The 27,547-nt window shown below is 37.1% G+C and overlaps 1 protein-coding gene across 5 annotated transcripts in view; it reads left to right on the forward strand.

The window, feature by feature from the left end:
* Window positions 1-27,547, forward strand: part of MMS22L (MMS22 like, DNA repair protein) — a 99,067-nt gene that overhangs the window by 60,275 nt on the left and 11,245 nt on the right. For all 5 annotated transcript variants that reach the window (XM_027694722.1, XM_027694751.1, XM_027694739.1 and 2 more), the window contains 6 exons: window positions 12,450-12,640; window positions 15,007-15,157; window positions 18,727-18,869; window positions 19,639-19,781; window positions 19,939-20,098; window positions 23,128-23,297. In XM_027694722.1, the coding sequence (XP_027550523.1) occupies window positions 12,450-12,640; window positions 15,007-15,157; window positions 18,727-18,869; window positions 19,639-19,781; window positions 19,939-20,098; window positions 23,128-23,297 (958 nt within the window). The remainder of the gene's footprint in view (window positions 1-12,449; window positions 12,641-15,006; window positions 15,158-18,726; window positions 18,870-19,638; window positions 19,782-19,938; window positions 20,099-23,127; window positions 23,298-27,547) is intronic.

Raw genomic sequence — 27,547 nt, forward strand, 5'->3', positions numbered from 1 at the left:
TTAAATTACGGTCATAACAACTTGTCTTTTCAGTGATGCAGTTAAACCCACTGAGAAGGGTTAAGGAGAAAGCGCTAAGTAATATTCTGCAGCTTTGAATGTTTGGCTTTTCTGTACCTTTGTGTTTTAGGATTGTGTGTCTGTTCCTGTTAATATCTTTACTTTGTCTTTGAGAATAGTAAAGATGTTGGGGATTTCTTGTTCTCCCTGTGTATTTTAGAAGTATTACTGAGTGCACACAACATGCTGTCATAGTGAACACAGCGTTCTCTATTACTGTGCTTAGCTTTAGAGAGGATTATATTAAACTCTGTAACCTTGCTGGAGCCCCTTTGTACATTACTGCTGTATTGATAATCCTCACATGATTCAGCTGCAGTTGAAAACCTTTTATTCACAGCATTAACACTTTCCATCCCAGTGAAGATTAGAATCTTTGATATCAGGAGATGAGCCCTTTGAGGTGCAGATAATTTTTCTATTTATTTATTTATTAGTATGGTCTTGCAACTGTTGCTTTGGATACTACTTCACTAGGGCATATACAGAGAATACTCATGAAGCCTAACCATTCAAAAATGGGTAAAATGATTTACTGATGAATGAATTAGTGATTAACTAATTGATTGTTTACAAAGTAGTAAATGCTTTTTTGAAAAATATTTGTGTTCTAAAAGAAACACACAATAACATTTTGGAGTAATTAGGGAAGACATTTCCTAGTGTTCCTCGTCCACAAACGAAGATACAGTATTATCTATGAATTGATTGCAATGTAAGATGTGTTGACATTTTCTGTTACTAATGCAGACCTGGTAATGAACAGGTTTCCTCTGAAATCTGAAGTTAAATGCATAGAAAAATAATTGGAACTTATTGCCCCATCTTCAGTATTTCACATTGTAGAATCACAATTTTGGTGACACTTGTTTTGCATTTCTTTTAAAGTAAAGGGAATCCAGCCAGTAGAAAAGAATTCCATGCTTGATTTCCTTTCCTTTGTCCATGATTCTGTTATATGCTAGTTCTTTTCCAAATACTTGCTGTTTCTTGTAATGTAGTAGGAATTGTTTCAGGTAGACTACTGAGCTGTTTTCCATATATTTAAGACCTTAATCAAGCAACCAGTGAGAAGTTCTTGCAAGTGTTTATATGACAGTATTCACTTGCATCTCATGATTATGGCATCTTTTTGGCCTGGATCATTGCAAGCCTCGCAGAATCCGCATTCAGCTGAGAGTCAGGACAGGAGAGGCTGATCATAGCACATTCTAGGTCTCTCTTCTGCTGTATAGTGCGTGGGGTAATGGTCACTGCAGGAAGAATGTGATGAAAGAAGTGGTATAACATAGGAGGGAGAACTGGCTGTGCTTGGAGGCCACTTCATTTGTAGGTTTTATTTTTTTCTTTCTTAGTTAAATTCTACAGCAGTTGCTGTGCGTCCACTTTCTTTTTTGAAGGATATCCACATTTCTTCCTGCAATTTCATGAGTTTTAAAATACCCTTTTTTTTTTTTTATTCTCTTGTCTCTGCCAAGGGTCTAAGTGATATCCTGAGAACTTTTATTGCTCTCCAATGAAGGGCAGGAATGTTTAGGCTAGTACCGCTTTGGCCTTTGTGCAACTTCTGCCATCTGGTAGAAAAAAAGGAGCATGTATGAATTACACCTAGATTTTGAGTCTTCTTTGTCACACCTATGTGCTGCTTCCTTTTGAAAGTCCAGAAGGTGAATTCCCAAAGTATCAATATATTTAAAATTTCAAGAGATGGCTGTGTTCAGAAATGCTGCAGATTGACAAACTAACATCCCTTACTCTGAATGTCTAGTTTGAAAACTTTGAATTGGATTAGGTCATGCTTACTTTTGCCAGTTTTAGTGATTCCTAGATAGGGGAAATTGTTTAAGCAATGAGAGATAGCTTTGGTGATGATATATTATAATGCATTATTGTTTCCATATTGCTGTGGAAAAGATGACTGTCTTAAAAGCCTGAGACTTTCAGTTCACTTTTTTCTTTGGTATATACTTTTTACTCTATTACATTTAAATCTAAAGAATTAGTCAAGAACATAAATCTACTTAATTCCTCTGTATTAGTTTCAGACAAAGAGCCGCCTTTCTTGAATTGCATTTCTCTGAAGAAGGCGCAGCCAAGTTGCTTTTTGTGTGAAAGCATTCCTTGTGTGAAAAAACCCCACTTTTAAATATTTAGGAACTTTGATTTAAAATTTGAATAGTGTGTGTCTGGCATTTTTGCTTATTATGGTATCAGTTGCAATGGTTATGTTTTGGGAGTTTTTCTTTGTTTTATTTTAATATAACCTTAAACTTGGAAAACTATAACAGAGAGTGCTAGTCTTGACTAACTTTTAATTTTATGTCAAAATGTAATGTAATCAAATGCTTTTAATCATGCAGTTGATAGACTGACTTGTAGAAGATACATGAAACAAACAAAAAACTTCAAATGGAAATAGTAAAAAAAATTTTCTTATGAGAATCTTAAAAAAATCATAAGTACTAGGTTCCCTATCTATTGATAGCATAATTATTTAATTACAGACATCTTGCATCATCTGTTCAAACACAGTCTGCGGTAATGCGAGAAAATATTGCTGTGATACTTGCGTTGTAACATTTAGAAGGATCTGACACATTTTCCCCTGTTTTCCCTATGTTTTAGTGAATATTTCAAGTAATACCTGGGAAATGAAATAGTCTTCAAACCACTAGAAAGAAAAAGGTAGTTGTTTAAAGCAGTTAGCTGTTCTTAAAGTGTTTATATCTTCAAAGAGCTTTACGTAATTTCCTGAATAGGTTTAGTTATAAATAAAGATCATTTAGTTTAGGGCATTTTCTGTTATTTAACTTGGGAAGGTGACCCTGAGCTAAATTGCAATGTGTAATTTGAATGCCCATGGGCTGCCCTTCATTGGTTTGATTGGGAGAGATTATCTGGATTTCTAATATACTTTAATTACTCTGCATATATAAATTGTCACATTAGAAGCTTCTTAACTGTTGAGTCTGTTCTGTCAGTGATTCACTAACAATAGGAATATACTAGGCTCTTCCACTGAGATTTGAAGATTTATACCATCAACGAAAGAACTGGAATGGCTCTGTTTAAACCTACTGTATCTTCAATAATAAAGAGTATGTGATGTGCTTCTACTCAGGCAGTGATTGATGTGTGATAAAATGAAAGGATCTGTAGCCTTTTTTATTTTGTTAAAAGGAGTTTTTTCAATTAAGGGAACATAATGCAAAATATGTTTTAAGATGTTTGGGGGCAATGTGTTCCTGATGTACATGTGGAAAAAAAAAACAAACAAACAGTATGAGTAGGATTTTTGGGTGGATGAAGATAGAGAATCTTTTAGCAATGGATAGCTAAGGTTTTACAGAGAAGCTATTGTAATTGAAATCACAAAATGGGTACGGTTGGGAAGGGACCACAATGAGTCATCTGGTCCAACCTCTCTGCTCAAGCAGGGTCATCCTAGAACACGTTGCATGGAATTGTGTCCAGATGGTTCTTGACTATCTCTAGTGAGGGAGACTCCACAACGTCTCTGGGTGATCTGTTCTGGCATGCCATCACTTGCACAGTAAAGAAGTTATTCCTCATGTTTAGGTGGAGCTTCCGGTGCATCAGCGCCCATTGCCTCTTGTCTTATTGCTTGTCACCACTGAGAAGAGCCTGGCTCCATCGTCTTGATAATCACCCTTCAGATACTTATAGGCATTGATGAGGTCCCCACTCAGTCGTCTTTTCTTGAGACTGAACAGGCCCAACACTCCCAACCTATCCTTGTAAGAGAGAAATATTGCCCTAATGTCTACGTGCATCTCTTACAGATCTCTCTCCCTATATCTGTATAGATATCTACACACACATTTATAAACAAGTCCTTTAAATTGTGATCTGAAGCACCTCAGTCCTAGAGTGCCTTAGTCCTAGAGGCCTCTTTTGACCTTTTACTCCCAGGCACTTGCCTGTCTGACAGCTCTGTTCAGATGAGCTAGGAGGTTACCAGCACTTGAAAGACTCCTACTCTCAAGTGGTGTAGGGGTCTTCCAAGATAAAGTGGTCTGATAGCCTAGTAACAGGTCCAGCTGACCAGCAACTCGTTTGACACATGCAGCCTGGTACAACAAACTGCTCGTGCCTCCTCTGTGGGATTTTGTCTCCTGCTAGCCTACAGAAAATGCGACATGAAGGATTGAATCCTGTGTGTGTCTGGTGCGCCCAGAGACATCTGATTCAGTGTCATGAAGAACAGAAATCTGTGTGCTTGCAACCACTTGTAGAGCACCACGGCTGGAGATGTGCACTTGGGTATCTTGGGTTTCTTTTTTTTGTTTTGTTGTTTGTTTGTCATTTAAATCACAGACTACAGTCAGAATGATTAAATATCTGTTACCTAGGGGTTAGAATGTAATATGGGAGATGTTGCCTAAAAGATCACAGAGAAAAGAACTCCAGGCCAATTTAGTATAGGAGATAGGTAAAGAGAGCAGGAGCTTTAAGGAGTCCTTGGGTCCAGAGGAATACATACCGTGCGCCTGTCCAGACACTGGTTCTATGATTTTATAATAATATCCATCCAATCCCAATTTTTCCACCCCCTGGTTCTGCCCCCTGGCACACCCCTTCAGGAACTGAGTCTGGGGGCATTTGGAACCCCTTTTTCCTCATCTTCGTCTTCCTCGAAGCATGTACCTCGAAGTCCTTGGAGTTCCTCCAAAGTTCTGGGCTTGAAGGTCACTGTGTCTGTGTGATATCTCCTGGTCCAGGCCTTAAGGTGTTTTTCTACAACTCTACCTTGAAAAGAAGACTAAACAGCTAACGGAATTTTGAGGGATTGATATGAGATGGGGCAGTAGGGTTTGGTATGTGTTAACATTATGCTACAGGGTAAGGGATATAACACAGCTACATTAAAATCTACATTCACTACACGACTACTTCTAAAATCTATAAAAATTAAAAAATCAAAAAAGCTCTCAGACATTAGTGAGAAGAGTGTCATGGGCTCCATTCCTTGTTCTGGGATTTCACACTTTTACCCAGTAACTGATTTAATGCAACACTCACAATCAAGAGCAGAGCCTGAGCCCAAAAACAGTATCAAAACTGGACTCATGTGCCCTCCCCCTTAGACTGTGATTCATTGGTTGTTACATTAAAAAAATGTGTATTCTGTTTTTGAAAATGAACGTGGCTGCTGCAGTATGGTATGCAGCCTTCTTTTTTTTGGTGTGGGTTAGTCGTGATCAGATTTCTGGGCCCCAGTGACAGAGATTTTGAGTTAGGTACAAAGCTCAAGGCTCTTGTGTAGCTGAATTGCAGGCACCTAGGGAACATCCTGGTCAAAAGAGGGTGATCTGACTAAGTGAGCAGTTTGGGATGTATTATTCAGGAGTCTGAGATCTGTTTGTGCCCTGCTTTTTAACCATTACACCCTTGTATCCCTTTGGATCTCATCCAACATCTAAGACGTGTCACTTTGTATATGCTTCGTATTGTTGTGTCTAATGAAGGTGTATTGTGACACTGATATTTATGATGTTGTGCAAGTCTGTGCTGTAAAGGACTTAAGCACCATGGGTGAATTTAAGCATTTGATAAAAATCCTGCAAGTTAGAGTTCTGAGAAGCATCCCTTTTTCCTTTTTAGCCTTCCCTTCCTCATCGCACTGATCATTGATCATTATACACATTCATAACCAGGCATATTATTCGGACATTTTTTTTCAGTAAACATTTGAACATGTGGTTTATTGAAGCAAATTAAAATGAAGGAAGAACACTGAAACATCATTTAATAAATACTGAGCTGATGGGGCATGTTAATGTTTGATAACAGGGCATCATGATTTTTCCAGTTCTGCTTGTACAGTCAGCAGTACAGCTCTCTAGTGGTGATGCTGTTATGGCTTATGCAGTGCTGACACATTATAAACTGTGGGATCTTTTTTCAAATGTTTCTTTTGATGGATGGGAAAATTTATTATTTGTCTTAAGTTTCTCATCTTGCTTAGCTTTTTGAAATCTAGTTTTTAATTCCACAAAGGTGGGTGAAAATTCTATGCTCTTTTTAGGGTTTTTTGAATTATCAAAGAGTGAAAAGGCTGTTGCTCAAATATGAAAAAACTTTATAGATACTTTGTATGTATATTGCAGATGTGGGAGCAATATAGATTGAGAGATTCTGATTTGAGGTGGATTGCTTCTTCTGTCTGGTTCCTATGGCAGTCGTACCAGTCTCAATATACTGGCTGCTATATAAAGGGATATAAAAAAGAAATTGCATCTCAAAAGCTTAGAAACAGATTTAAAAGAGGGCTTGGGTGTTTGAATCAGACTTGGGTAGAATTTAGACACCTTCCTTCATGCATGTTTCACTGAAACAGGCTGAATCTGAAAGTATCTGAAGGTGTATAAGTGACTCAGGTTTAAGCACTGAAGTTCCCTAGGTACCAAAACTTGTGTGCTCAGAGGCATGAACGCTATTTTCACGGGCCTTAGCTGTTTAGCATCCAGCTTAAGCACTTTGAGGCCATAAAGCAGATGTTTTAGCACTTAAAATTCTTGTAAGGATGCTGTCAGTACCCTGACTAAACACACTGATAACCAAGAGTTCAGTGCGGAGCTCTGCCACCCAGCACACCTGCATTTATAACTATGGCCAAGGCAAAGGAGGTTCACCATTTCGTACATTAGGTCAAGTGGTCACAATCATTCACCAGTGATCAGGAAGCCAAAAGCCTTTACTATGAATTGCCTAAAACCCACATCTATGACTTGCCCCCAGTCTCTAAGAATGGTTAGGCTGGGGCACTTTCTTCTTGGGCCATTGTAGAACCACTGTGCAGCTAGTGTGCTACTTCTGTGAATCCAGATGCATTTCTTTTGCATGAATCTGCATGTATAGGAGAGGTAGGATCATACAGTTTCTTACTTGGCACAGTGCTATGATACTTCATTGAAAGCAGACTTGAACTTAGATGCAACCATTTTGATTTTACCTTTGTGAATGCCAGTATTATGGTCCATACTGAAACTAATTTTCCTTTATTAATGTTTTAAAAGATTATGTATAAAAGCACTGAACTCACTCTAAAGTGTGTTTTCCTTCACATTTTGTATTATGTTTTGTGGTAGTGTAAATGGTTATGATTTCAGAAATGTTACATGTATTTAGTGTCAACTATATATTTGAAGCACAGATAAAAAATAAGTAAATGTCTATGAACAAATTACTAGGTAGAAGCTGAACAGTGAGTTTGTCAACATGAAAGTTGGTATCCATAGGGATCAATGAGTAAGTGCTATAGTTGCAATTTTCTATATAACTAACATGTAATTAAATGGCATAATAGTCAACTAGTTGAATACTCATGCTGGATTATTTTCAAAGGCATATGGAGCGCACACAAGGATCCTTTTAAGCTTAATCTTGGATAGGACTAGTTACTGGAAATGTGTGTGGCTTCTGCTGAAACCTCACTTCCAATTCTGGTCACCATAAGAAACAGTTCTGGTAGAATGACAGGAAGACATCAGTAGAGGTATTAAAAACATATTGATGTTTTATGGCATTTGAAGGAAGTGAAATTAGATGAGTAATTTTAAACTAAATTCTGAAATGGTGTGCTAAATGTTGTTTGGTCACAGAAAACTGAGTGTACTGCTGTCTAGCAGAGATCTGAGTTTTGCACCTGTAGCAGTAGCACAAATTTTGAGTTTAAATCTCATTGCAGTAAGATTTATACAACCACAGAAAACATGACTTGATAGATTTCTACAGGAAAGCCCAATCTTCTGTCGTACAATAGTGCTATGTAATTTCTTTGTATTGGCAAACAAGAAGGAGGGAGGGAAGGAAAAATACCTTTCTGTCTGAAGTATCAACACTGGCACTTCTATTTTGGATATTAGTTTAATGCCATGTTTATTGTGTAGCTTGTTGCTAATCTTTTCAGCAGAGACACACATACTTTTCATTGTATTAATGAGACTTTTTATTTTTAGAGGATTTTCAGCTGATAACTTTGTTGTACACATTTCCAAGTAGCTGACATCACCCGTGTCCAGGATTTGTTGAGAGAATCTGAAGTTCTTCTGTCTTATGACATCAAAATTCTCACTTTATTGTTCTCTGGATCAGCTAATCTCCATATCTTTTTGGTTCTGTATGCTGAAATCCTCATAGCTACCCCAGAGCTGAAGAAGCCTCCACTTTCCTCAGTCACTTCTATTCCTGTTACTACATTTGTGGTTACATTACAATAGGACCAATGCACAATGCATTTGTTGCCAAAATATCAAAATCAGAAGCTGCCCAGAAAGCCAGCCATATCCTGGGGTGCATCAAAAAGAAGCATGGCCAGCAGGTCGAGGGAGGTGATTCTGCCCACCTGGAGGATGCTGGGGACCTGAGCACAGGAAAGATCTGACCTGTTCGAGTAAGTCTAGAGGAGGACCGTGAAGTTGATAAGAGGACTGGAGTACCTTACCCTACAAAGACAGGCTGCAAAAGTTGGGGCTGTTCAGCCTGGCAAAGAGAAGTTAGCATGGAGACCTCATAGCAGCCTTCCAGTATCTGAAGGGGGCCTACAGGGAAGGCGGAGAGGGACCCCTTGTGATAGGACAAGGAGTAATGGTATTAACTGAGAGGCAATTTAGGTTAGATATAAGGAAGAAATTCTTTACTGTGAGGGTGATAAAGCACTGCGCCAGGTTGCCCAGAGAAGTTGTGGATGCCCCATCCCTGGAAGTGTTCAAGGCCAGGTTGGACGGGGCTTTGAGCAACCTGGGATAGTGGAAGGTGTCCCTGCCCATGGCAGGGGTGTTGGAACTATGTGATCTTTAATGTCCCTTCCAATCTAAACCATTCTATGACTCTGTGAACTGTGTTGATAATATCAGTGATGTAAAAAGAGGGAGAATGTTGGGAAGAGAAATCTCCAAATTTAAGTATTGTTCCAGTTCCATTCATCTGCATAGAGCACAAAGCACCTGTTACCTCTCTTTGAATTTGAGTGTGATGGTGCTTTGCTTCATTTCACTTCACCTCAGTTTTTCTTGAAGTAACTGGTGTTTGTAGTTGAAATTCTAAGCATCAAAACCATTTATCATTTTAGAAATACTCATATATCTCTTCCCAATTCCCTAGTTTTATCCAAGGATGTTGGTCCTTCAGGTGGTGCTTTTTAAATATTTATTTGTTTCAACATCTAAAGGTCATTCAGGTCCTTTAAAAAGAGCTTAATCTTGGCTGTACTGGGCGGCTGAGTTTTGTAGATGCTGTGGACGACCTGGCTTGGACTGGGAGCTGAGGAGCTGAGGGGAAACTGGTATCTGTATTCATAGCCTGTGAGAGTCCCTGATGGTAGAAGCCCTTGGAGATGCTGATAGGAAAGAGGTCTTCTATCATGATGGGAAGTTCTGAATCCTTGAAGACCAAATTAAATGACATTGCATTAAGTCTGAATGTCAATATGTGTGCAGTGCAGATTATGGACTAGTAGTGATCATCTAGGCAGGCTGCTGAATTTTGTGTTTTACTCTTCTGGCTTGACCTAAAGTTTGGCTCCATTTTAGTAATGCAGGCTTGCAAGGTCATGTTTTATGATTACAATATCTACATCCAGAGAAATAAATGGCTCCAATTCCTTACCCAGGTGTAGGATGTAGAAAATAATCCCATATGCTACTACTGTACCTATACATCCAGCACAATCCTCATTGAGGTGGCACAAACATTCCCCTCTTTAATAAACCCAGGGTTTATTTGATCTGATGGCAAAATGCGAAAAAAACCACACCTCTTTTTACGGAAGTAGGAAATTCGTGATTTAAAACAGGTAAAAACTACATATTACGAGGTACCATTGTAATGGGGCAACTGGTGGTTCCAGAGCTCTTAATGCAATGGAAAGCTAAATGTATAAAGTTTTAGAAATGGAGTGATGTTTGATGGTATGCTTGTCTAGTGTTAGAAAAATATAGAAGCCTGAATAAAAAGTAAAATTGCATTTATTCGTATTTTTATAGAGTTAAAAAATGTGCTTGTTGGTAGAAGTAACTGGCTGCAGCATATATTGATGCCTCATTGATTCTAAGCATTTACCTTATTGCAAGCATTTGTGTAGGTTACTATGAATAAACATAAATACTGATCTGTACGTGTTGCCCTTCCACTGACATAGAGATATATTACCTTACTTTGGAAGTCTGTACACCCTTCTACTTTGCATAGATGGCTAAAGGAGATGCAAGGCACCCGTCTTTGGAGAGGCAATTTAGAGGAGAGAAAAAGGTCTTTGTGTGATTTTACAGCACAGTCTGGATGTCAGTAGGGCAGATTTTGGTCCCAGAAGTTTTATTCTCTGCATTATGAGGCATCATACATTCCTTTCTTAAAATAAAACAGAAAAGCCCTTCGTTTTTATTGTTAAACTTTTTTTTGTAATTGGCAAAAATAATTTTTTTAACTTGTTTCTTTAGCCTTGCTTTTACTTTTTTATCATTTATCCTCTAGACCTCACTATATCTTCACCCTTTTCCTTGTCCTTTTTTTTAATAAGGGGATGCTCCCAAAAAAGTGTTGCTTGGCTTTTTATGCTAATCTTGCTTCTATTTCAATTCATGTTGACTTGGAGAATATGCCTTGTAAATAGGAATACCACCTGACATACTGAATATAATCCTCAGTTTCTAAACATTGATTGTTTTCACAGCATCCTTAAAGGGTAAGCTGTCTTACTGTCCAAATATCATGGCTGGGAAACTGAGGCTAACAAAGGCTGTATGATTTATGTGAAGCCACAGTGGGAATAAATGTTGGGTTTAGAATTCCTGGCTTTTGTTCCTGTGTTTGGATTCATGCTGTCTCTCAAAGAAATACTTGATTCCTCCTAATATTGCATACCTTTCCTTGTCTGCTAAATGTAGCCATTCAAAAAGTAGCTGATACTCAATTCTCTGTCTGTCCTGTTGAAGCTAATGAATGCCTGCTGGCAGGCATAAGGTATCGTTACCTTTGGCAACCAGTATGTTTTATGTTTTAAATTATGTGTTTCGCACAATTTTTGGATACTAATTTGATATAATGAGATGCACTTCTAATATCAACCCTAGTATGGGAAGGCCTTGCAGCCAGCCTACTCTTTATTTAAAATTATTCCATTTCAGATGTCCTAATGAGTGCTGTGAGTTGTGTAATTCTTTCATAATTTTCCCATGTTCCCAGAAGGGAACTAGGAGCTGGAGTTTTTTCTATTTTTGTTTTGGTTTATTTCAAATTAGGGTAAGCATAGAATAAAGATCTAGGGGAAGATTTTTGTGAAACAGTTTCTATTGTGAGAATGGCAGTTAAGAAAAAATATTATAGTCTACAAATGTTAGTGTTAAGGCAAGTCTCAATGCCTCTGCTGTTTACTGTTATCTTATAAATATCTTGACTCTGACTTTACAGTGCTGTTTATAGAATTTAATAAAGCAAATGTAATAATGCTGCCTGTGCTTTAATGCACAATCTCAATTGAGTTGACCAGAAGATAAATAGGAACAGGAATGATAGTGCGTTCCTACAGATTGTTTTTAATAAGCATGTTATTTAGTTGATCAGCCCAGTACTGTAATGCCTCCTATCCTCCTCTACCAGACAAATTTATTAATGCCCCCCCCCCATTTCTCTGAGAACATTGATTCCCTGCAGACATATCTCTATTAAACCTCTAGAAAGTCACAACTTCCAAATTAGATTAAGTAGCAGGAATGGTACTAGAAGAATCAAAGAAAATTGAGTGCCTTATTGAATTCATGCCACATTGTCTGCGGAAGAGATGGGAGTTATGTGTAGTGGTAACTTTTGTCTTTACTGTACTAACAAAGCTGTGGGCATTGCTGTCAAACCTAATTGTCTGCAGCGCATCAGGATAAAATGAATCTTTTATCTAAACTCTTACCTATTGAGGTTTTACAAATGAGAAGTGGATTTCGGAAGGAAGCTTTACAATTGATCAAAATCATTTGCCATTATTTGCTGTACACAACCCTATCCTAAAAATTCTAGTGAAAAAATTTTTAAAGAAGCACCTGGCTTTGGATTGGAAGCAGACTTGCTTGTCATGCTAGTTCCAAAATGCAGATATTCATTTTAAAGCTGCCAATTTCTCATTTTGATCTGACATATTAAAAAGCATATAATTAATGGTTGACATTAGTAATTAACATTAACTTTATGGTGCTTAATATGCCATCATTCATCCATCAAATAACTGGTATGCATAATGTCTTTGCATAAAGGTTTTAATTGCACAAAATGATCCTTCAGTTCCCAGGCTCTGCAGTTTAAAGTAGTTGTAAATGCGTTTTAAAAAGATGTGAATTTTTCATTTATTGAACGTAAACATTGTTTTTGTTTCTCCCTAGGAGTGTACACGAACGTGTAAGCCAGGGACTTCAACTAGGGAACACAGCCCCAGACTCACAGCTTCCATTAGTGGCTAAAGAGCACCACCTTGCTGTCGCCAGTGCTCTCTGGAGAAATTTCTTTCCGTACTTGAAGAGCCAGAGAATGTCACAGATGCCGCCTTCCCCTCAGCTTGCTGATACAGCTGCAGGTTAGCCCTGAGCCCCCCTGCGACTTACTGGATTTGGTGCTATTTTCTGGGTCACAAACTTTCAAGGATTTTGTATTTTGAGATACTTACCTATTCATAAATGCAAAAAGTAGATTCTATGCTAAATATTTTGACACAAAGAAATATTATAGTGTTGAATTCCTTAATAGGATACAAACAGACTGAGAACACCAAAGGGGTTTGAAGATGTACAAACCTGACTTCTTTTTCACTGGTAGTCACAGGTTATTATCAACATTGCAAATGTTATACAATATAAATAAGAATTATGTTTTTCACTATATCCAGAATTTACATACTTTTGTAGAAGTTTATTATAATTTTGTGTTGAACTATTCATTATGGTTGAAATACAAACGAAAAATTTTAAAATAATATTTTTCATTTGAAGACAATTTTTAAAAGGTTGCATATATGACTGTTGTTTTTTGCCAAACTGTTATGGTCATGGTCATAAAAATATTTCGTAATTAATTTTTTAATGCTTTACACTGGAGGTGTTTAATCTTGGAGTACAACATTTCATATGTGTGTGAACTCCACATGCAACAAGTCAGCTTGGCAGTGAATAGAAAGATATTCCAGTTTGATCTTTAACATCAGTAGCTAGCATTGTATTCTGCAGTTACAATGAAATCCTGTATCCATTTAACTAAAATTCAGAGGAGTGCAATATAAAATATTTTTCTCATCATGATATGAATTAGATAAAGTAACAAGCTCAGGGGTACTGAGTTGGTAATAGAAAAGCTAAAAGATGCTTCATTTGAAGCAGCTCTGTGGTAGTTAGGAGGTAACATTAATGAAAGAGGCAGTGTGCAACAGTAGTGGTCTCACACCGCTGAAGAGTATGTGAGAAACAGCAATACAAATCAAAGGAAGAGGTTGTTAATGTCAAAACTTCATTCATTTCCTACAGTGTCATATCTTTTTTTTATTTTATATTAGCACAGTGAAATAGCAAGAGCAGCAACCTATTATAAACTCCTCTGAGAAGCAGGGGAGTGCAGTTGTGACCTGCTTTATAGAGATGTGTTAGGTAGCACTACAGAGGAAGGCAAACCTTTCCCACACTGTATGAGCTTCTTGCCTTAGAGGTTGCAGCCCAGAGGACAGAGCAGCTGTCACAGCTCTCCTGCTTCCCCTGCCAGGCAAATAGCCTGGGACTCACATTACCATTCCTGTCTCCCATTTCTCCCCAAACTATGTTATGGCTGATGCTGCAGAAATCTCTGGAAAAAGGCTGCCACAAAATGTTTCCTTACCTAAGGCAGAGTGGGAACTCTCTATGACTTTGTTTTTTTCAAGGCACATAAGGAAATGTGAATTCCTTCATGGCTGTTCCTTCATGCCCCTATACCATTAATTAAAATAATTTCATTGTTGTTTCTGAAAACTAACCTTTTCCATCTAATTCATCTTTTCAATGTATGCAGGTTTATAATTATTTTAATAATAATTTATAATTAACTTGAATTGGAGAATTTGGGAACTAGTGAGCCCCTTTTTCATCGCCCTCTAAATTCAGTTTTCCTGACTTGTTTGATGCCTCTCTTTCCTATAGCCTAATAATCACTCAGCATTTCAGATTGCATTTTCTTTCTGAGTTTTAATATACTTGTCATTTGCAATATAAAGAATGCATTGTATTTTTTTTCTGGTAGTGTTAGATATAGATTGTTCAGTAGACAGAACAGAAACAGCAAAAGGTTATGCTTCATTAACAAAATTCTGCACAAAAACTACCCCAGTTTCTAGATCTGCAACTGTTACATGAAGATCCTTTTCAAGAGTAAATTTGTCTACAGTGCTTTATTTGTATGATAAACTTGATACATGAATGTCTATTCCAAAAATACAAAGGTACCAGCTTTTACTGAGTGAATTCTTTACAGATACAGTTCTTCACTCTGAGAAATGTGTAAAAAAACCAAAAGAAATAAATAAAACTCAACCCTGTAAAGCACAGTAATACTTACGTGTACAAGAGGAGATGTAGTGGATGAAGGTAAGAAAGTGAGGTCAAGACAAAAAAGCAGGTTTTAAGACACAGTTTTTACTGCATAGGTGGTAAAGTTGTGCCTTCAGGATTTATAATATGTGGGTTTGTGAATCTATTTAAAATTGCATATGTTTGGATCGATTTTCCCTCCTTTGCAGCCAGTGTGTCTTGATGACTTAGAAACTGCTTGGGATAGAGACTACATTTTTAACGTGGGTGCACTCTATATTAGAACAGTTGCCCAGGCTGCACATTATTAATTGTAATTAATTTTCAGTGCTTTTTAGTGGAACAGGAATGTACCAAGAAACTATTAACATGTTTTTTCTCTCTTTGAAAACAGGTTTTACTCTCTTAGCTTTGGATATCCCCAGCAAAGCCCTATCAGATCTCCAACCACAGCCTGTTCTATCAATGATGCAGCTGTTTGGATGGGATGACATGGTGTGGCCTCAGCTGGTGTCAAGATATCTAAGTCACCTAATTCAAAACAGGTGAAAAATTGTGACTGCTTGTTCTTCCAGTACCTTCTCATCCTTCATTAGATGTGTGGAAAATGTTGCTTCAAATGGTAATGTTTCAGTAAGGTGGTCCAGGTTCTTTACAGCTTCTCAAGCATGAAGACAATCCAGTCACATTTTTATATATATGAGAAATTTTATTTTCTCTAAGTAAGCCTCTGTGGACCTAAGATAGATGGGTGGTGGTGGTTTTTGTGACATGCCTTTTTCCCTGCCTTGCCCATTTCTGAATCAGGTTTTGGAAGCAGGGGAGGTGAGAAATGAGAGAGAAAGAGGGAATATTTCTGTGTCGGACTGTATTTGAAAGTGAAAAATGTTGCACATTTTTAGGGTACATAGTGTACTAAGGAGCATAACTGTAAGTCAGGATATGGTAAAGATTATTTAAGTGTGATTGACAAAGATGAAGCTGTGGCCTTATTGCAGGGAGGTGTTAAAGTTGCATTTAGTTCCTTGTGTGTCAATTTGGAACTTGGGAGTGTTCAGTCCTCTGATTTGCCATATTTCTATTTTATGATCTTTATAGGGTGAGTTTCATTCAAGGGTGCAGATACCTAGCACATGCTGAATGGAATAAGAGTTAGGCACATAAATTCCCTTTTATAATTTGAATTTTATAGTTTGAATCTTGTTCTTCAGGCGAGATCAAGAAAAACATTTTGATGCCTAAACTGAAATTTTGGTATTATTTAGGTTCTTAAGATTAATTTCAAGTTCCCCCAGTAAACATTCCAAGTAAGTGATTGAAAGCAATTACTTAAGTATTCCTTAGCAGTATTCATTAAGCACCTGACATATTGTTAAAAATGTATACACAGATACATTTTTATGCTAGCTGAGGTATTGTTTATGGTATATGGAACCATGGCCAAAATATTTCTTTCTCCAAGTGTTTGGAAACACGATTGCATTAGCAAGTGCAGAGCACACACACATATCAAGTTTCTCATACAGCCCTGCTGCCAAAATTTCTTCTAAAAATGCAGTTATCTGGCGTACATTATCTGAGAGGTTAGAGCACTTGTGCAGCAATTTGGAAAACCCATGTCAGGTGGGTCTTGCACTCTGATGGAATTCAAACTTTGTTTCCAAATACTGCCTTAGAAAGGAATGAGAGGGACTTGACCTCCTCTGGCAGATTGTGCTGTGGACTAACTGACAATGTCAGGTTCATGGATCCATACTGAGAGAATTAGCAGGAGAAAGCATGGCTCCATAATTAGGTGATAATGGACATTTGTCTTTTGCTTATTTGTGTGTATGCTCTTACTCTTTCTGGTTCTCTCTTAAGTGTTCTCACTCTCTCACTCTCTGCTTTCCTGAATCTTCTTCGTGAATCTGGAAGCATGGGACAGAATGCATTCATGAAGAGGCAGATAATTTTACCCCTAAACTGTTGGGTTTTCCATTGCCCAGGCTCAAGGAGAATTGTTGCCCTTATCAATTTCCTGAAGCCAACAAGTTAAAAACTTAAGTATCTGAGAATAGGGAAAGGTATGTCCCCACCTTACTAACAGAGCTGTAGGGTGCTCAGATTCCTGGTGAAAGAGCAATGAGTACCTAAGGTAAGACGTTTTTGGTAGAATATAGAGGTATCATGCTCTAAACACTGTCATCTTGAAAGTAATTTTTTGTAGCATGATTCATGTACTTATTTACCTTAGGCACTTGTAGAGCCAAAGTTATCAAAGTATCTAAGTGATGGGATCTTAAGACTTCATGGTTACTGCACTCTGATAACTTTCACATCAAACATTGTCAGTTAAAAAGTAAAAAGATTCTTTTGTTTCCAATACATACCCTGCAAGCTCTGGCAACGTACACACAAGCTTTGGCATTTCTTTCGCAGTAGTGCCTAAAAGTTTCTTACCACAACCACGTTGTGTGGTGCATGATAGTATTATAACTTGTTTAAAGTAATTTTGAGCATGTGAATAAAGTGGTCCTGTTTTAAAAGGACCGCTTGCCATGCTTCTAGCAGGTAGTTATTGTTCTTTCCTTTCTAAGGATTAGGAGCATATTCTTCTCCAGTTTTAGGAAGATGCCAAAGTGGCCCACCTACCAGCAAGCAAGAGAAATAAGAGTGAGACTACAACAGAAAGTGGTTTTTTGAGCCTTTGTGGCCAAGTAGACTAGCTGTGTACATGAAGATTACATGAGAATGAAATTGTTTACACATTACTGCAAAGAGCATTAAGTCCATAGGCATCCTGGTTTTTTCTCTTTTGGTACTGGAATACAATGTTCATTTTTTTCATTTTATTTCCTTGCATTTGGTCTCCTTACTTTGTCAGTATTAGTTCGTCAGGGATCTTCAGACAAAATATAGAGTTGTCACTGGTTTGAAGTAAATGAAGCAGAAAAAAACCCCAACTTTATTAATGTTGTTTATTGAGAAGCAGAATCCAGTTTGGTTTCCATCTGGAAGTCTTGACTTTCTGTTGCAAGCATGAGTAAAAATCAGTAGAAAATAAGTAGATTTACATGTACATATATCAAGAAAAGAGTACAAGCATTTTTCATTAAAGTTGAAGTACCTACAACTGACCAGGGAGGAAATCTCTCAAATAAAAGTGTAACTATTTTCAAGAAATTTCACTGACCTGAATCACACATGGAGCTCATCTGATAGGAACTGGAGACAGAATGCAGAACAGACCTGCTGTCTTTTAGCAAGGAGTTTCTAAAGAATTAATGATGCAAGGCTGATATGCTTGGGAAAGAGTGACTGTAGCAGCCACTCATTGTAGTAAGGCAAGTAAAAGTTTATCATTACGGAACAGTAGAGTACGGGGATTGTACACTGAGTGACTTCGGTCTGACACTTCAATGGTAGAGTGATAGCGAGTGTTTGATTGAAAATATGTACAGCAACTTTGTATGATCTTTATACTTGTGTGTGTATACATGCATAAATGCATACGTCTGTAATGTATTGCCAAGTATAGTGGTTTCTTTCCTCATCTCCAAGGTGCCTTTTTATATTTCCCTTTTCATGTGTTTTGAACATAATGTATCTTTATTTGCTAAAGCAGACCTTCTCTGTCTTTACTGTAGTGAGAATGAAGCAGATTTCAGAGTAGTGTGGGGCACCTGGGCTAGCTTTATATGAAAGGCTGGAGTAGCTTAAGCAGTGTCAATATGGAGTTCCAGGCTGCTTCAGACATACTATTTCCAGCATTGTACACTGTCAGTTTAGATAATACTGTCAAATTACTCACTGTTAGAGTAAGGCATTTTCCACTGTGTGAATTTCCCTCCACCCTGTTTATGTAACCAAAACATATGTACATGTGTATATATGCCTTTAAATTACCATGGGTGGCATTACCAAATTTATCATGTTCTCTCTGTTTAGGCATCAGGATATTGTGAGCAAAGTCTGTAGAGTATGCAAAAGCAATGCCAATTGACCTTTCTGTTACTTTAATTGTTTCTGTGCACTGTTTCCGTATGTCTACAGCCAAATGAGACACTCTGCTACCCTTTTGCCTACTTTTATTAGATCACCCTACCTTTTTCTTCCTCTTCTGCCTATGCAGTTCACTGTGTGAAGCTTTTTCTAGTATGGGATATACATCCTATGAAGCTCTGACAGTACGTTCTTGGTTTCGATGCGTTTTGCAAATGTTCATAGATCAACCAAGTGGTGTTCTGGCCAAGACAGATGCTGAGCGAACAGTTGGTAAGTGTTCACATTTCCCTAATGTTTGCAGTAACGATTCTATATTGCAAAGCTGGCAAACATTTTCAGCTAATTACAAAATGTATTTTTGTTTGTATTCCTTTACTTTTACCTAATTACAAAATGTGTTTCTTTACACTGCTTGTGCTATTTTTTGATAGTTTGCCTGCTCTGCATATGACAAATTTATCACAAACAAAGATAAAAGAGCTTGTTTCCTTGGAAGCAAAGAATAAAAACTTGCTCCCAAGGAGACAAGCTATTTTCCCCCCATGGAGAAACTGCTCTAAAAAAAGTGAATCTGAAGTAAATAGTTAGAAATCATGCTGTGAATAGCCTAAAAGAAAAGAAAAGGGAAAAAAAAATCTAGTTGTAATTAATTCTGCCCCTTTTTGTGTTGGATATTTTGCTTTCTTGGAGAAATACTTCATCACTTCTTCTAAAAACACTGCAGTTCTAATTATTTTTAGAACACATCTTCTAGTGACTATCTCTTATACACATTTTGTAGATTTTGAAAGAAAAAACCCATCAGTACCATGAAACACTTGGTTATCCATACTTAATACTCTTCATTCTCTTATAACTGTATTAGAAAAATAACTAGTTTGGACATATGGTCTTTGTCTGGAGAGATACAGTTAGTTGCAGAATCCTTGTGTTTTAGACATTTTAAAATAATGTTTCACTTTATCATTTTGGGACTAAAGTAAATCTAAAAGCATAACTGTATACTGTATTTACTGCTGTGCTCTCTTGTAATAATCAGGGAAAGCCTATATGGAGCAGCTGACTGAAATGACAAGACTGATTTTTAAACTCTCAGAAGTAGAAAACATTCTTTCAAAGGCTCATGTTGAAGAATCAGTTTTCAAGCAAGACCCAAAATATGCTCTTGTCCAGTTCATTAAGGTACTGTACACCTATCCCTGTGTCAGTTTCATAGGACAATTTTAATGAAAAGGAACTATGTATCAGACTGGGGGTTGAAAAAGAAATTACTTACAAAAATCTCATGAGAGACTTAGTAAGTTTATTTATATTTCTTTCAATGTTTTTGTTTTCTCAGGCTGTTGGTAGAACTTACAGTGGCCTTCAGACACTCCCTGAGAAATCTGCCATGGTAGCAAAGACTCTGGAGTATTTAGGTGATGTATTAAAGTATGTAAAACCTTACCTGAAGGCAAAAGGACCTCCAGAAGGTCTGCAGCTTACCTATTGGATCATAGGTAATTATTTTGCAATCTCTTTTTTTTTTTTTAGGAAATAGTTTTAAGGCATCAATAAAATAAATTATTAATACTTTTTTCCTCTATACTGTCCATATATATATATATTTCCTCTATAGTATTTAATGGTTTAAAAAAGAAACTCACCAAGATGTTACAATTAGATATTTAATTATTTTCTACAGATTTTCTTTGATCCTGATGTCTGACTTCCTTGTGGTTTTTGTTTGTGGGTTCTTTATTACCCCTACAAATCAGTATTTTCAAGAGTAAGATGTTTTCATGTCTTTCGCTACTGAAAACTAAACGTTTAACCTAAACAAACTCAGAAACAGTGACAACAGTCGGTTTTTGACTATTTAGCTGTAGTGAAAATTGTTATAAGTCATAGCAGTTCCTGAAGTTACAGCAATTCATGCCCACAGTGGATCTGCTCTTCCCATAGGGGGTCGTGAGACCTTTTCATATGAGGTGTTTTGTTGTCTCCTTCCTCTTCCCACTCATATTTTAAATGAAAGTGATGAGCTCTGAATTTTTCCGACTGAGCATAAAAGTGGATGTACAATCTTCTTAAAGAATTCCAAGTTTTGAACCATGTGGATTGAGGCAACATGCACTTTGTGTTAGGTATCCAAGCTATTGGGAATAGCCTGGCTCACCAGTGAAATCACTCGCCAGAGGACCACTTATTTAAATGAATTTTTCAATTGCTGTGTAGTGTAAAGGTAGAAATGGAAGTGCAGCCAAAGAGTCATAGAATTCAGCAAACTGTAGGTAGATTTGGTTAGGGCCAATGTGGAGGGGTAAGGTAGAGCTTAAAACTGTTTTTTCAGGGAGTTTAGGTTAGATATTAGGAAAAGATCCTTCACCCAGAGGGTGGTTGGACACTGGAACAGTCTTCCCGGGGAAGTGGTCACGGCACCAAGCCTGCCAGAGTTCAAGGAGCATTTGGACAATGCTCTTAGGCACATGATGTGACTCTTGGAGTGGTCCTGTGCAGGGACAGGAGTTGGACTTTGATGATCCTTGTGGGTCCCTTGCAACTCAGGATACTCTATGATTCTATGATCAGCAGTGTTATGACAGGCTGCATCGTATTTACTGAATTTATGTTAGTGGCCAAGTTGGCTTAGGAATGTAATTTGCTTTCTTTGGAACTGCTTCTCTTACATACACTCTGTACGTTACTAAAACTCAATTCTAGCGTTTGTTCATTAAGTGTGAAACCACTGATAGGACGGAAAAAGAAGAGTGCTGTGTATTATCAGTTAATTGTGCCAGTCTGACCCACTTACCTTTAAAAATAGAGTAAACCTTGTGTATCTCAAAGACAGAGGTAATAATAATTTACATGCACATGCAGTTTAAATCATGATTATAAGGAGCACAGCAAAAGCATGACCAAGATCAAAAGGTGCATCAAATGTAGTGGAATTAGGGTTTTTTAAAATACTTTACTTTTCTATTGCAAGATTGGCATATTTTGATACACAAGATGTATATCAAATTAAATGTTTTCAGATATCCAGATGTGGGTTGGAGCCTTGGAAAGTAATTTTAGATTGGTATTTTCCTTTTTAGATTGGTATTGTCTTTTCTGTTCTTTGCAGTAGGAAGCGATTAATCTTCAGTCATGCTGTTGTGTGCAAGAAATTGTCCTTTTCTTTTTAGTTAAGAAAACATAGAAGAGGTTTAAAAGAAAAAATATTTAAGTGAATTTCAATCACTGCTTCACATTCTGTGGGCTTGTTAAATTATAAGGACAAAGCAAGAAACTTAACAAATCTAAACACCTCCCATCTGTGGTCAGATTGTGTCTTGTACTGTCCCATACATCACAGGAGCGATAATAGAAGGAGTACTTTAGCTGGAATGACCATGTTTCTTTCAAAGCAGGAAGCTTAGACAACATTATTAGAAGTATTGTTAGGTGATCGTTCTCTTTCTCTATGATTGATCATTGTGTTTTCTTTCACTCCAGAAGATTAATGTTGTTTTGTGTTGTTTTTAGAGATGGTAATGAATGACTTTTATAGATTAATAATATCTTGTAACAGCCTAATTTTGATTTTTCATTATTTTCAAAGTCTTAAACATGTTTGCTTGGAATATTCCTGTATTTCCAACCCAGGAAACCTTTCCTTGCCTCTAATTAAATGTAAAGTTAAGAATGTCTGTGGGAACCACTACGTAGAAATCTTGTTTTATTTAGTGTGTGTTTTGAGTATCAACTCTCTGGAGTATAGTTATTTTCTCAAGAAAAATTACACCTCACCTGCAATAAAGAAGTTTCTCAAAGTTAGGGTTTTACACATCAACACCTTTTTTCTTTTTTTTTTAAAGATCTTAAAACTGGCTCAGAGCTGTGCAAGTGATACGTTAATGTGTTGAAAACAAAAAATATATTCTCTGAGGCTCTCAGTTAGTGAACTGAGAGCCCGCAAAGATCTGGTGAGACCATGCTGGTTTAATGTAGTTGGCTGCCCCTTATTCTTTTTAATCTGCTGAAATTAAATACAATTGGAAGGATATTTAATGTTTTCCTACCGCATGAGTAGTTGTTGATGTGGCCACAGTGGTGTTACATAAATGTGAAGGGAAGGCAAAGGCAGCATATCTCTCTAAAATGGGATGAATGCACACAGCAAGGTAAATGTTTAAGTATGTGTGTTGATTGCAATGGTATTATGGATCAAGTTTAGTTAAGTTTTCTGCATGGATGTAAGAGACTGTCCTTTCTTTAGCATTGCTGTACTTTTCCTAAAGCAGCTTCACTGGCTTAAAAACTTCTAATTGTAATGTATTGAGTCAATTTAGCACTTTTTTTGGATAAACTCTAAATGCACTTTTGCAGATGTTTTAATTTTATTTAAGGTATATCATGGAATGAGTACATGGGAGCGAGACATTTCAGTTGCTGTTGCTATTCTCAGCTTATCTAATTTAACAAAATTGTCTCTTTAGGCTTTCTTATTTTTTTTTAACTGTAAATTGCTTTGGGATTTCTTTTTTTTTTTTTTGTCAAACAGGATGTCTGGTAAAGTTCTGGGCACCAATACTGGCTACTTCCAAGGCACAGCAACTCTTGTTTCGCATTGTGGATTGCTTATTGCTGCCGCACTCTGTGCTTCAGCAGGACAAAGAGCTGCCTGTGGCTTTGCTGTCTGCCATTCAGGAAAGCCTGCCTCTCTATCTTCAGGTAAATATCTGAACTCTATTATCAGCAGACAAACATATCTTCAGGAAAAGATTCATATTGCAGAGGATGTTTTCCTTTACCCTAATCAAAACAAGCATTGACTGAATTTAAAAAAGCAGCAAGAGGAGTTTTTATTTCTTAGAGAAGTGGAAAGAAAATTGCCACCCCCTTGGATTTCCTCTCATGGCATGCAGCTATGCTGTGGTACACTCCAGAGCTTCATCATCATATACAGTCTCATCACTGTATATGGAAAGCTTTTAGACAACCTACTGGTTACACTGATCTCTGATGTGAGAGATTTCTGAATCAGTGGATCAACTAATAATAATATGTAGCGAGACACTTGTGTAGATGACAGAGCAAACGTTTTAGGTCATCCTTGACTTGGCTAATTGTACATAATTATAGATGAGATAGTCTTTTTCTGTTGGTCTTAGGAACAAAAGAAAATCCTCTGCATAATTACGGCACTGGTTTGTCTTTATGCTTTCAGAATATGTTTACTGAATCAAGTTTCTGCTGCTTACTCTTATATAGCTAAAGCCCTCTTGCCCATTATTCCTCCTATTCTTCCCTCAGCTTCCCTATCACTCTTGAAACCATGCAAGGCTTGCTGGTGTTGTAGAAAGATACTAATTCCTGCTGGTGAGAAAAGAGTGTATTTTTTAAATAAATAAGTTAACATGTTTTCCTTGTAGATCCTTGGGTCTTTTTTGCTTACCATTTTCCCTTCCCTCTTAGTCTTCATTTTGATTGCAGTCTTAACTGAGTTCTTCGCAAGACTGTATTGTGAAACAATGCAGTGGTGACATTGTAAACATCCCTCGGATTTATTCCTTTTGAAAGTAGTTGCCTTGTGATCGATGACATGTCATATGGAAGTGAATATGATTATATAATGATGTGCAGAATATGACTTGCTTTGCTGTTCTGTAGGTATTTTCAGAAGCTATATACATGTAGGACCATCTGGACAATGATATTACCACACAGTGTGAGTGTCTGTTTGCTAATTTAGTATTTTAGTCAGAGAGCCAGTTTCTCCGGAGTCTGCACAGACGGATGTAGTCTTAAGATGAAACCACTTGAGTTGGTTTTGAAGTCTAAGTGTTGTGGACCCTTGTTTCCTGTTTTCTTTGCCAGTTTATGACTTCCTGACCTCACTTTTGTATTCTTCAGCAGTGTGCTGCATAGTCCACATGCTTTCTGGCTATGCTAGATGATCTTACTTGACCAAATAGTTTATTTTAGACAAATGCTGCTTCTAGAAAACAAGTAAATCTTCAATTTGATGAACACTTTTGGTAAGAGAAGACAAAGAGGAGAATTCTTGACTTATTTTTCCTGTTTCAATGTGGGACTTCTGCATTTTATTAAGTGTTTGTATTTACGAAGTTCCAACATTTATAAGTGCTTCAAAATGCTTCATTCATTCAAGAATACTTCCTTCCCTTTTATTTGGAAAAGTTGAAAAATTCTGATTTAGAATGAACTCAAAATGAAAATATTTTAAGTTCAGTTTAGAAACAAAATATAACTCCTCTGAGATCCTTTGAGATTGAATGGATTCTAGGCACTCTCTGACATCTCAGGTTATTTTTTTACAATTGGCTTAAGACTAAATTCATTCCCTTTCACCACCATGTGCATTCCCATTTAATTTGCTGTAGTGATTCTGTGAATATCAATTTATGAGCTGAATCAAATAGTTACTAGCCCCACAAAACAAACAAACCAAAACCAAAAACCCAAATGGGCTTGTCAAAAAAAAGTGATAGAACAGTGTATGTGGGAGGAAAAGCATGGAAATGTGGTGGGAGGAAAGATGGAGAAACAATTCTTGGGGAATAACCTTACCTTGACTGAGTTAAACTGCAGGTGAAATGTGTGATCAGAGCCTCCTTGGGTGGCTGCCCTGTGCCTGGTGCTCATTCATGGAGGCGGAGCACTGGCATTTTAGTGTAGGAGCCTTAATTCACCCTAATGTTAGACTAGCATTGTTCTATAGATCTGTCCCTCTTAATACTCCAGCTTACAATTTAATCCTGTGGCAGTTACATGAAAATAAAGAAACAGGAGTCTGGAGACCGTGCAAAATATCTTACATATGCAAATTCTTTATTCATAGTCAAAGTATAAAAGCCCTTGAGTAGAATTTCTACTCAGCAGTCTTTTCAATTTTTATTTATTTACTGGAAAGTTCCAGGCTCCATCTCTTTTTCTTTTCCTTCAACTCCTTAGTATGGGCTGCTTCTCCTTTCTCAAAAAAAACTTCAGATCTCAGAAGACTTCTTAGTTTTGCTAGCAATGATTTGCCAAAAAGTCCCTCTTTCCAAAGCTTTTAACAACTACTCTTAATGTGGTTTACTTGATCCAGGTTTTAAAGGGATTTGAAATCAGTCTTAGTAGCGGGTAATTAATTTCATACATCCATTGATGCAGCAATCTTACGAAATCCTATAGAATTCCTGTATTTTTCCATCTTTTAGGACAACGTACAAAGCTCCTTCTCTTCCCACACCGTATTTTATTACTACTTTCACAATTCATCAAAACTGATGACTGCATCTCATTGTCCTTCTTTACCCCAAACATACAGGTTTATTTTTAATAGATCAAAACTAAAGACTTTTTTTAGTTCTACACTGGCACACATAATTGTCAAATGCACTAATTAGGACTGGACATTGCACTTCTCTCTCCTTGCATCAGACTGTCTGTATTTACTTATATTTGTGTTTATATAGAAATTTGGGCTATACAGTTGTGCCTTTTGACAGCTATTGGGCAGCTGGTCTGTTCTCCACTGTACATGGAGCTTATCTAGAATTTTTTTTCAAACTCAGTCTGATGCTGCCTTGTCAAAATAGCTTAGTTCTAGCAGCTTTTAAACAGTTTTGTTTTTTTTTCTTGCCTAAAGGGTTACTGTCTGGATACTATTTCTATCACTGTGCATCATCTGTTTTGATAATATTTGATGACCTAAGAAAGATTCTATTGAGATATAATGTAAAAATTGCCCTCAGAGTTGTTTGAACAACTGACTTCGGAAAGTAAAGCATGAAGAACATGAATGAACAGCCATTTTACAATTTTATGGGACTGTTCCTAATTATGAGATTGTAAGGCATGTAAAATTTAACCCTAGGTATTTCACTACTGTAAAAAGCAGTTCAGTTGATTTGTATGATAGTGGATTGCTGAAGCCTATCATAGGAAGTTTCAGATTGAAATGGCTCTTGGTAGATTTCTTGGAGAATGATTTGGAGGAATTTTAGTACACATTACCAGTAATATGGGAAAGAACTGAAGTGGTGTATGAAACTTGTTTTGCAGGAGAAATATTAGTTTAGAGATGTCTTGCAGAATACAGTGTGGATCCATGGAATAAGCATTTTATATATAGTGATAGGAAAGGTAAGATACCCTACTTGATTTATCAGTGTGAATCCTGTCTGATACAGAAGACTGTTGATTTCTGTGTAAATACAGAGAGTGGTAAAAGAGCTTCATTCTAAATAGTGCTTGGCACATACATTTTCCAGTGATTTTAATGGGTCTGTGCAGGCTCAGCATTTGTCAGAGATCAGACCTTAGAAGCCCTCCCATGAGCCACATCTGTGGTCCGATATTTGAGCAAGCTTATTAATACATTTTGTGAATTATAGTATGTATTTAATAGGAATTGTACAACATTAATTGGTGAGCAGCAGATTTATTCCAACAGCAGGACTTATATTATAAGTCATCATTAGGTAGCTTGGCATTTCTGCAATGAATAGTTCCAGTAATCCATACTAATCGGTTCTTTGCTCTCCACAGGTGATTTACAGATACATAGATAAATCAGAAGAGGCAGCTCTGGCCACAAAAGGTTCCTGCAGTGAACATGCACAGGAATCAGTTGCCTTTCTGCTAAAATGAGGAGCAGATGATGTCATGCCTCTCTGCTCCTCTTAAAATGTCTTTGTTTTTTTTTAACCTCAGAAGATGGCTAAAGAACATAGTTAAGAAAAAGGAAGCTGCGCTATCAGCCCTTTAGAGTCCATCTGTTACGTAGGGATTGTCCTAGGGGTCTGATGAGATTGATTTCAAATCCCTGGTCCAGAACTGCAGTCCAATAGCATGCGTTTCTTTTTTCTCTCATATGAACAGTATTACTGGTTAATTACTGGTGGGATTTAAAAGAAGAAATTTGCCATTGTACCTGGAGATTTGCAGCTATTGTGCGATGTTGGTAATTTATC

Source organism: Neopelma chrysocephalum, unplaced genomic scaffold (assembly GCF_003984885.1).
Source record: "Neopelma chrysocephalum unplaced genomic scaffold, ASM398488v2 Primary Assembly neopelma1_23b, whole genome shotgun sequence".
In the NCBI taxonomy this organism is placed as follows: domain Eukaryota; kingdom Metazoa; phylum Chordata; class Aves; order Passeriformes; family Pipridae; genus Neopelma; species Neopelma chrysocephalum.